Source organism: Ylistrum balloti, unplaced genomic scaffold, assembly GCF_031769215.1.
Source record: "Ylistrum balloti isolate Yb309-2 unplaced genomic scaffold, AGI_CSIRO_Ybal_v1 Utg370544, whole genome shotgun sequence".
Taxonomy (NCBI): Eukaryota; Metazoa; Mollusca; class Bivalvia; order Pectinida; family Pectinidae; genus Ylistrum; species Ylistrum balloti.
The window spans coordinates 266,439-278,940 of record NW_026782345.1 but is presented as its reverse complement, the minus strand read 5'-3'; the positions used below and the strand labels follow the sequence as shown (position 1 = coordinate 278,940).

At 36.7% G+C, this 12,502-nt stretch overlaps 1 protein-coding gene across 1 annotated transcript in view; it reads right to left on the bottom strand.

The window, feature by feature from the left end:
- The window catches only part of LOC132556098 (tubulin polyglutamylase TTLL13-like), a 48,237-nt gene that overhangs the window by 20,954 nt on the left and 14,781 nt on the right, over positions 1–12,502 (bottom strand). Inside the window, exons 8-14 of the mRNA XM_060220485.1 lie at positions 10,157–10,242; positions 9,108–9,333; positions 8,464–8,645; positions 7,584–7,769; positions 6,987–7,161; positions 6,551–6,778; positions 5,571–5,612 (exon numbers count right to left, since the gene is read on the bottom strand). Coding sequence (XP_060076468.1) covers positions 5,571–5,612; positions 6,551–6,778; positions 6,987–7,161; positions 7,584–7,769; positions 8,464–8,645; positions 9,108–9,333; positions 10,157–10,242 — 1,125 coding nt within the window. The remainder of the gene's footprint in view (positions 1–5,570; positions 5,613–6,550; positions 6,779–6,986; positions 7,162–7,583; positions 7,770–8,463; positions 8,646–9,107; positions 9,334–10,156; positions 10,243–12,502) is intronic.

Here is a 12,502-nt window from a genome sequence, read left to right as displayed (position 1 = left end):
CAATATAAACACTAACTATCTTTATATTTTGTTGTTAAAATGGCAGCATGTGGCAATGGTTCACTGCAGCACTAATGCATTTGATTATTTACTGTGATCTTTGTATGTAATGAAAGCTGCTACATCTGAGAACATGTTATCAGAGCCATCTGGCACACATATACATAACCTGTGTAAAGACAACAGTTACTGAAAATCATAATTCTCTTTAAAGAAACTTGAATGATTTAAAAAAAAAAAAAAAAAAACCTTTTGAAATGAGCTAAAAATTAATAAAAAATAGCAGTAGTTTGTATTTTTAGTTTCTTCTATCTTAAGGTAGGAGTTAAATGCAAGAAGGAACAGTGAAAGGGAAGATTTTGTTGTCTGTATTCCATCTTGTATAGTCACAAGTTTTTGTTGTAGATAACTTGTTTAAAGCTTCAGGTTTGATTATGGTAGGTGATTAAATATAATGAAATGAAGCAATTTCTTGAAAATCCATTAGAATTAATTATAAATGTTACTGATTGGGTGTTATATAATAATTCTCAATGCTACCTTGTATCCGCCATAAGGAAAAGAAAAAGTTGGGTATTTTACACTTGTTGGTTTAAAACATGGCGATCTGTTTCTCATGAATAAGTAGTGTTTTGTGATCTGTCAAAATAAAAATGCAACACATTTTTTTTTCAGATTTCTATGACAAGAATTATGTTTACTTGCATTTTCATCATAAAGTTTCCTCTTTGCAGATACGAGTTAACAACAAATACGACCCGTTCAGTAAACATTCTACAGTATGTCATATCATTTATCAAGTAATGGAATAGTTCTACCTTCCCAACACTCATCTACAGCCACCTTCACTGAACAAACATTTCATAATTCAATGATCTATCTCTGTTACTAAGCGTAACAAAATACTGTACACCACTCACTTTAAATGTGCTTAATTAACCACAATCAATTTTAGCAGATTATCACTTATTGGCTAACTAGAACAATGATGAAACTGCTTATCAGTAATAACTTCTATATATATAAACAATGTACACAAGTGACAATTAGCACAATCATGTTAAAGTGAAATACTTCTAGAACAAAAAACCACTAAAATAAGATTACCACTTATATATCTATGTTTACAGTAACTAAATTGAGACCATCAACAATTCTTATGTTATTTATACCTCTTTTCTGGGATCATTACAGCTAATATGAACTGTATCATTTTATACTTATCTATAATATCATGGTAAACACCTAAATTTGATAAAAAATGAAATTAATAAAATGAGAAAAAAAAAACCTGAATATTTAGTTTGTCATGCATCAGTATCATGTAAGGTGTGACATGTGGTATAGAGAACCAGGTGTGAGAAAGACTGTCTTTAGTAACACAAGGTATATACGACACATCTATTGTAGTCTTAGCTATACAAATCCTTCCAACACTTACCTTCCCCACTAAGTGGGAGAAGCTTTGATCAGATGGGAGCTTAAAAAGGTACAACACAAATAGACAGAGATTTCTGGGAAAGTACAGACATCCCTAATATAGGATACTGTAGTCATTAAAACAGACACCCTTCCTCCTATATTATAATGTAGTCACTACAACAGACACACCTCCTATATTATACTGTAGTCACTACAACAGACATCCCTCCTCCTATATCATACTGTAGTCACTACAACAGACATCCCTCCTATATTATACTGTAGTCACTACAACAGACACACCTCCTATATTATACTGTAGTCACTACAACAGACACCCCTCCTCCTATATTATACTGTAGTCACTACAACAGACACCCCTCCTATATTATACTGTAGTCACTTCAACAGACACCCCTCCTCCTATATTATACTGTAGTCACTACAACAGACACCCCTCCTATATTATACTGTAGTCACTTCAACAGACATCCCTCCTCCTATATTATACTGTAGTCACTACAACAGACACCCCTCCTCCTATATTATACTGTAGTCACTACAACAGACATCCCTCCTCCTATATTATACTGTAGTCACTACAACAGACACACCTCCTATATTATACTGTAGTCACTACAACAGACATCCCTCCTCCTATATTATACTGTAGTCACTACAACAGACATCCCTCCTATATTATACTGTAGTCACTACAACAGACACCTCTCCTATATTATACTGTAGTCACTACAACAGACATCCCTCCTATATTATACTGTAGTCACTACAACAGACAACCCTCCTATATTATACTGTAGTCACTTCAACAGACACCCCTCCTATATTATACTGTAGTCACTACAACAGACACCCCTCCTATATTATACTGTAGTCACTACAACAGACAACCCTCCTATATTATACTGTAGTCACTTCAACAGACACCCCTCCTATATTATACTGTAGTCACTACAACAGACACTCCTCCTATATTATACTGTAGTCACTTCAACAGGCACCCCTCCTATATTATACTGTAGTCACTACAACAGACACCTCTCCTATATTATACTGTAGTCACTACAACAGACACCCCTCCTCCTATATTATACTGTAGTCACTACAACAGACACATCTCCTATATTATACTGTAGTCACTACAACAGTCACACCTCCTATATTATACTGTAGTCACTACAACAGACACATCTCCTATATTATACTGTAGTCACTACAACAGACACCCCTCCTCCTATATTATACTGTAGTCACTACAACAGACATCCCTCCTATATTATACTGTAGTCACTACAACAGACACCTCTCCTATATTATACTGTAGTCACTACAACAGACATCCCTCCTATATTATACTGTAGTCACTACAACAGACAACCCTCCTATATTATACTGTAGTCACTACAACAGACACCCCTCCTCCTATATTATACTGTAGTCACTACAACAGACACACCTCCTATATTATACTGTAGTCACTACAACAGACACATCTCCTATATTATACTGTAGTCACTTCAACAGACACCCCTCCTATATTATACTGTAGTCACTACAACAGACACTCCTCCTATATTATACTGTAGTCACTTCAACAGGCACCCCTCCTATATTATACTGTAGTCACTACAACAGACACCTCTCCTATATTATACTGTAGTCACTACAACAGACACCCCTCCTCCTATATTATACTGTAGTCACTACAACAGACACACCTCCTATATTATACTGTAGTCACTACAACAGACACCTCCTCCTACAACAGACACATATATTATACTGTAGTCACTACAACAGACACACCTCCTATATTATACTGTAGTCACTACAACAGACATCCCTCCTCCTATATTATACTGTAGTCACTACAACAGACACACCACCTATATTATACTGTAGTCACTACAACAGACATCCCTCGTCCTATATTATACTGTAGTCACTACAACAGACACACCTCCTATATTATACTGTAGTCACTACAACAGACACACCTCCTATATTATACTGTAGTCACTACAACAGACACCCCTCCTCCTATATTATACTGTAGTCACTACAACAGACACACCTCCTATATTATACTGTAGTCACTACAACAGACACACCTCCCTGTAGTCACTACAACAGACACACATATATTATACTGTAGTCACTACAACAGACACCCTCTCCTATATTATACTACTGTAGTCACTACAACAGACACACCTCCCTACAACAGACACCCCTCCTCCTATTATACTGTAGTCACTACAACAGATCCTATATTATACTGTAGTCACTACAACAGACATCCCTCCTCCTATATTATACTGTAGTCACTACAACAGACATCCCTCCTCCTATATTATACTGTAGTCACTACAACAGACATCCCTCCTCCTATATTATACTGTAGTCACTACAACAGACACACCTCCTATATTATACTGTAGTCACTACAACAGACACATATTATACTGTAGTCACTACCAGACACACCTCCTATATTATACTGTAGTCACTACAACAGACACCCTCCTCCTATATTATACTGTAGTCACTACAACAGACATCCCTCCTATATTATACTGTAGTCACTACAACAGACACATCTCCTATATTATACTGTAGTCACTACAACAGACACCCCTCCTCCTATATTATACTGTAGTCACTACAACAGACACACCTCCTATATTATACTGTAGTCACTACAACAGACATCCCTCGTCCTATATTATACTGTAGTCACTACAACAGACACACCTCCTATATTATACTGTAGTCACTACAACAGACATCCCTCCTCCTATATTATACTGTAGTCACTACAACAGACATCCCTCCTCCTATATTATACTGTAGTCACTACAACAGACACACCTCCTATATTATACTGTAGTCACTACAACAGACATCCCTCGTCCTATATCATACTGTAGTCACTACAACAGACACACCTCCTATATTATACTGTAGTCACTACAACAGACACCCCTCCTCCTATATTATACTGTAATCACTACAACCCCTCCTTCTGAATTATACCATATTCATTATGTTTTATAGGAAACACATGCCTATAAAAGGCCCTGGATGTTCAGAAGGGTAATGATCAATACTGTTGTCAGTCATGTGACATGAGTAAGAAGAAATGGGACATAATTGCTGATAGGGTAAAACTATGGAGAAGTATTAATGTGCATATAAAGGCAATTCACAACAGAGTGGTAGTGCTATCAGGGAGCATCAGTCCAACCTGCTGAAATATATATTATATACTGGCCTTCACTAACAAATATACATGGCATCTAGAATTACATCTATATAATGCTAACTCCATTTTGGAAAGATTTTGTCCAAATTCAAAATAATTACCTTTTTATGACATTTCAAACAAGATAATCTTAACAAATCAAACATAACGATATGCAGACATTAAAAAAAGAGAATTCAACATCAAGTATGTTGATTTGTCAACATATCAACAATGTGACATACAGACAGACAACTACAGCTGAAAGGGTTTATATCTACACTGTGACATACAGACAGACAACTACAGCTGAAAGGGTTTATATCTACACTGTGACATACAGACAGACAACTACAGCTGAAAGGATTTATATCTACACTGTGACATACAGACAGACAACTATAGCTGAAAGGGTTTAAATCTACACTGTGACATACAGACAACTATAGCTGAAAGGGTTTATATCTACACTGTGACATATAGATGGACATCTATAGCTGAAAGGGTTTATATTTACACTGTGATATACAGACAACTATAGCTAAAAGGATTTATATCTACACTGTGACATACAGACAGACAACTATAGCTGAAAGGATTTACATCTACACTGTAACATATAGACGGACATCTACAGCTGAAAGGGTTTATATCTACACTGTGACATACAGACAACTACAGCTGAAAGGGTTTATATCTACACTGTGACATATAGACGGACATCTATAGCTGAAAGGGTTTATATCTACACTGTAACATATAGACGGACATCTATAGCTGAAAGGGTTTATATCTACACTGTGACATTAGGATGCATCATTCTGATTAGCCGTAAACTCAATGTTAAGGTGAAGAGTTCTAAACAGGGGCAGTAACTCTTTACCTGTGAATCTGGTCTTGTGGCTAATGGATTATGGATGTAGATCTGTCAAGAAGTTAATTATAATTAAAACTGTGTGGGCCATTATTAATACAGCATTTTTCTAAGGAGCACATGATCACGACTTTGAGACTAATTTACTGATTTTTATTGGGCTTATATATACATAAGCATGGAGTAATTAATACGTGACATAAATGCATTATAATTGAACAAGGACTTCCTCAGCTTCACTTACATTAAGGAATCCCATGATAAACATGTAGGGTTTTTGATTACTTACATTTAATATTTTACACTGTACCTTTTTCACTATGATAAACCTATTTTTACAGTTAAACCTTACACAATAATTCTTTTCTTCCTTGAAAAAGAGCTTTGAAAGTCAAAATGGCTATAACCAGACTTTACAACCACACACACAGTAAGACTCTAATCATGAAGGCTATTGAACAATATGGATATACCACATATTTTACCAATGTGATCTCTGCAATCATGTGAGGTTGTTTATAACTTACAAACAAATCACATTTTTTTTTTGCGCTTTAATATCAGTAAAGAAATAGTTCATGATTTATTCACATTTTCACAGAAACATTTTCCTCGTTGTATTATATCGAATATGTTCTAATTCTGATTTAACTTCAGTTTCAAAAAAATATCTGATCAGAAGAATTAAATTTTATATTTAGAAACAAAAACAGACTCTTTTGTCACAAGATCAAATAAGACATATTGAAATTTGAATTTATTTAAAATTTAAATTAATTAGTTCATTAATTTTCTAAGGTACATGTATTATGCCTGTGTTTGGTGTGTATGTTGAGAACAAACCATTTCTAACAGGCACTTGTAACAAAAAATCTATATTTCTCCAGGAGTGTATGTTGAACTTCTACTTCTTGTAGTTGAGTCAAAAAGTTTAATGTCTGATAGTTCAAATACTGCTGTATATGAACCTTTAGACAGTAGATACTTACCAGAGGAGGAGGGAGAGCACGAGCATCTGTTTTCAGGACTCCCATGGTACCTGGTGTACAATGAAGAAGGCGGTACACATGCTCGACAATGCCAAGACCACGCACCAAATTGTCACGCTGTAACAAACCACTGATCCTCTCAAGCTCCTCCTCCTCAAGGATATCCATAGGCTTCGAGGTGTCAAGTGGTTCATCATACACCTGGCGTGATGATTCGCTGCCCATCACCTGAAAAATCACAGACACATACATCTAAAGCCATGTTATTCTCGTTATCATTAAATCAGTTTCCTCATTATCTGCCTCAATTTATTTGTAAATAAATCAATGTCCTTGCTATCTGCCTCAATTTAGTTGTCAATAAATGCTCAATCTGAGATAATATAATCACAATAAGTCATCTCCCCTTGACAACAACCAGATGACCAATACCTACCTCAAGACTGTTACGTGAGCTAAGAAGACGTCGTGAGGGCATAGTTGTCCGTCTAAGCGTCCGTCGTCTACGACTATTCGGACTCTCTGGGCGAAGACCAGTTGTGTTTCCTTTCTTTCCTTTTAACATGGACTCTAATTTCTCTTTCTTGCGAGCTATGTCATCTCGTTGTTGCCTAGAATAAATATCAAAGACAGTGTTGAGTGTAAATAACATCCACCGGTAAATGCTCTGAAATAGGGATATAAATAGCAATCACCCAATCAACGACACAGTCATTTGCTGTTACAATGCAAAGGGGATCTGAGCCATTTCACAATCTAGTGAAGAATTTTGGAACTACTACTTTCATTCATAAAATTTCATTCATAAAATACCTCACATTTGACCAATCAGAACGCTGTGTGTTTCTTACTGCAATAGCAACTCACAGCCTCAGTCTGGATCCATCATTACTTATTCCCAAATAACAATAAATAATTACGCTCTCAAGATTGAAATTGTCTAAATGCTCTGATTTCTTTTTAAATTATTTATATTTTTTTTGTGAAGGTATCACTTTGATTTTATATCAGATAATTAATGAGAGTACCATACCTGGCTAATTCAGTCCTTGCTTTAAAAGCAGCTGTTTCTTGGAACAAAGTTCCACTGCTGTGGAAAAACTTGTCATATTTCTCCCAACCAGGTGCTGGATAAATCCGCCGGAAATTTCCAAGGTGGCCGTTCTCGTATCTTTCCAAAGTCTCCAAGTATTGAGCCTGAGCCAACTCTAGTTCCTCCCTGTAAAGTTTATCAGAGTATGATGCAAAAATTATCTTAAGTCTCCCTAACTCCCAACCCCTCCATCTTAAATGTTTTTCTTGAAACCCATGTCACAATAACATATTGATAGTTCATTATTCCTTAGGTAATCCATAATTTTTTCAGGTCAAAGGTCACTTTACAGTATAAAGTTGATTGATGCCTTTGAGGGGAACATGTTGTCATGTTGGTCCTAAAGACACTGAGGAGAAATTGACTGACATCAAAGGCATTGAAACTGATGAATGCTCCCCAAAACCAATTTATGGGACACAAAATTTAATCAAAGGGCAATGATTCTGTAATTAAGAAGTTGCAGGCCTTGAATTTGGTATACTGCACATCCTCTTAGTATGACAAATGTATACGCCAAGTTTCATTAACTCCTAAATTATGTAAAACAGAATTATGGTTCTTGTACACTGTACTTATCGAGATCTATATACCTATGAAGCTTCATGTTGATACCTTGTATAGGTTTTGTAATATGCTCTGAACAAAATTATGACAAATGGACAAATAGATGGATGGACAAAGTGGTAAATGTATGCTCTCCCTTCCTGGTACATAATACCATGACATACAACCTATATATGCTGATCAACACTGCATGCAACATGTGATCGGTTTTAAATAATTATAAAAGGACATTGAAGTTCAATTCTCCACTTACTTGGTCTCCTTCTTTGTACCTCTCCCGAGAAGCCTTTCTTTTATCCGCCGTTTCTCCTCATCAATACATTTACGGCGATCACAAGCACCAAAATTGACTAAGTTAAGTGTGTCCCACACCAAAGCACCTTTGATTTCACGGTCTAGTTCTGAGTCAGTGTTAAAACTAGGAGAATGATTTACCTGAAAACATTAACATTCAGTATGCCTATCTGCATAAATTGCTTTCATTTTCTGCAAAACAACATTGACTTCATCATGGTAAATACATCACCTACTGGTCTGTCTGAACCATTAATGACTGACAACATCTATAAACAAACAATTATTAAAACAAACAAATCTTGTGTTTAAACTATTGCCACCAGTAACCACAATGTGGCATGGTTTAGATTGTAAAGAAAATAAGTTGTAGCATTCCTGTAATGGCACCAGAAGAATCCATGATGTCTAGGCCCATCAAAATAACTAATCCTGATTGAGATGGACAGATTTCATGAATCTTGCTCTTCTGCAACTAAACACATAATTTTTTATTACTGTACATCAAAGTGAACACTTGCTCAGTAATTTGGGGATTGAAGCGTCCTGCTGAGACCAGAACTTTGACATAGAGTATTACATAAACTCCTCATAATACCTTACCTCAAGTATCGAGGGTCGAAGCTTCCTGTCAAGAAGAACATCAAAGCCCAAGATCTCGAAGCAGGCGCTGCCTTTGACATGGTTAGGGAAACATGTGCGGTAGTTGTGTTTGAGAACAGAGTGCGCTGATATGAGAGTCTTTATAATGACGTCATCAATGTCACTCCACATTTTGTCAATGTCGTATCCCTTTTGACGCATGTATCTGTCCACAGTACTGATACGTCTGTTAACATATAAAAAATATCACCTGATAACAGATAAACAATGCCATTGATTTCTGACCCCTAATCTCCACCTAAGATCATGTGGCTCTTTTTATCATTGAACTATTATATCATAAATAGATTTTATGAACCTTGACTTCTGACATTATATCATTCACTTACTCAACACAAAAGTGTATCCCATAACAAAATATTTACATGGCAGACCGACCAGATGAACCTACCAAACCTTATGGTGCTTGTTGTTTTCTATACTATAAATATTAGTGAGTACCTATTTATACATATTAGTAAGTACCTATTTATATTTATTAGTGAGTACCTATTTATACATATTAGTGAGTACCTATTTATACATATTAGTGAGTACCTATTTATACATATTAGTGAGTACCTATTTATACATATTAGTGAGTACCTATCTCTACATATTAGTGAGTACCTATTTATATTTATTAGTGAGTACCTATTTCTACATATTAGTGAGTACCTATCTCTACATATTAGTGAGTACCTATCTATACATATTAGTGAGTACCTATTTCTACATATTAGTGAGTACCTATCTCTACATATTAGTGAGTACCTATTTATACATATTAGTGAGTACCTATTTATACATATTAGTGACTACCTATTTATACATATTAGTGAGTACCTATTTATACATATTAGTGAGTACCTATCTCTACATATTAGTGAGTACCTATTTATACATATTAGTGAGTACCTATCTCTACATATTAGTGAGTACCTATTTATAGATCATTTTTATGTATACTCCTTTTTGACTCTGATAAGATTTCTGTAAGAGTAACTCACCTTTTACTTCCCGCCTCATCATCTCGGATGAAATCTGTACTGTGTTTGTTGATGGCATAATTAGTTAAATGCATGAAAACATTATCCTGTAAACATCAACAATACAAAAAGTGAAAAGAATTCTGTTCTGGTATTACAAAAATATAACATCAGTAACATCATAACATCATTAACTATCCAGTAACCATTAATCTGATGTCCCATTAACCAGTCATCACTAATCTGATGTCCCACTATCCAGTCATCACTAATCTGATGTCCCACTATCCAGTAACCACTAATCTGATGTCCCATTAACCAGTCATCACTAATCTGATGTCCCACTATCCAGTCACCACTAATCTGATGTCCCACTATCCAGTAACCACTAATCTGATGTCCCATTAACCAGTCATCACTAATCTGATGTCCCACTATCCAGTAACCACTAATCTGATGTCCCACTATCCAGTCACCATTAATCTGATGTCCCACTATCCAGTCATCACTAATCTGATGTCCCACTATCCAGTAACCACTAATCTGATGTCCCATTAACCAGTCATCACTAATCTGATGTCCCACTATCCAGTAACCACTAATCTGATGTCCCACTATCCAGTCATCACTAATCTGATGTCCCACTATCCAGTAACCACTAATCTGATGTCCCATTAACCAGTCATCACTAATCTGATGTCCCACTATCCAGTAACCACTAATCTGATGTCCCACTATCCAGGCACCATTAATCTGATGTCCCACTATCCAGTCACCACTAATCTGATGTCCCATTAACCAGTCATCACTAATCTGATGTCCCACTATCCAGTCACCACTAATCTGATGTCCCACTATCCAGTAACCACTAATCTGATGTCCCACTATCCAGTCATCACTAATCTGATGTCCCACTATCCAGTAACCACTAATCTGATGTCCCATTAACCAGTCATCACTAATCTGATGTCCCACTATCCAGTAACCACTAATCTGATGTCCCACTATCCAGTCACCATTAATCTGATGTCCCACTATCCAGTCATCACTAATCTGATGTCCCACTATCCAGTAACCACTAATCTGATGTCCCACTATCCAGTAACCACTAATCTGATGTCCCACTATCCAGTCACCACTAATCTGATGTCCCACTATCCAGTAACCACTAATCTGATGTCCCACTATCCAGTCATCACTAATCTGATGTCCCATTAACCAGTCATCACTAATCTGATGTCCCACTATCCAGTAACCACTAATCTGATTTCCCACTATCCAGTCATCACTAATCTGATGTCCCACTATCCAGTCACCACTAATCTGATGTCCCACTATCCAGTCATCACTAATCTGATGTCCCACTATCCAGTAACCACTAATCTGATGTCCCACTATCCAGTCACCACTAATCTGATTTCCCACTATCCAGTCATCACTAATCTGATGTCCCACTATCCAGTCACCACTAATCTGATTTCCCACTATCCAGTCATCACTAATCTGATGTCCCACTATCCAGTCACCACTAATCTGATTTCCCACTATCCAGTCACCACTAATCTGATGTCCCACTATCCAGTAACCACTAATCTGATGTCCCACTATCCAGTAACCACTAATCTGATGTCCCATTAACCAGTCATCACTAATCTGATGTCCCACTATCCAGTAACCACTAATCTGATGTCCCACTATCCAGGCACCATTAATCTGATGTCCCACTATCCAGTCACCACTAATCTGATGTCCCATTAACCAGTCATCACTAATCTGATGTCCCACTATCCAGTCACCACTAATCTGATGTCCCACTATCCAGTAACCACTAATCTGATGTCCCACTATCCAGTCATCACTAATCTGATGTCCCACTATCCAGTAACCACTAATCTGATGTCCCATTAACCAGTCATCACTAATCTGATGTCCCACTATCCAGTAACCACTAATCTGATGTCCCACTATCCAGTCACCATTAATCTGATGTCCCACTATCCAGTCATCACTAATCTGATGTCCCACTATCCAGTAACCACTAATCTGATGTCCCACTATCCAGTAACCACTAATCTGATGTCCCACTATCCAGTCACCACTAATCTGATGTCCCACTATCCAGTAACCACTAATCTGATGTCCCACTATCCAGTCATCACTAATCTGATGTCCCATTAACCAGTCATCACTAATCTGATGTCCCACTATCCAGTAACCACTAATCTGATTTCCCACTATCCAGTCATCACTAATCTGATGTCCCACTATCCAGTCACCACTAATCTGATGTCCCACTATCCAGTCATCACTAATCTGATGTCCCACTATCCAGTAACCACTAATCTGATGTCCCACTATCCAGTCACC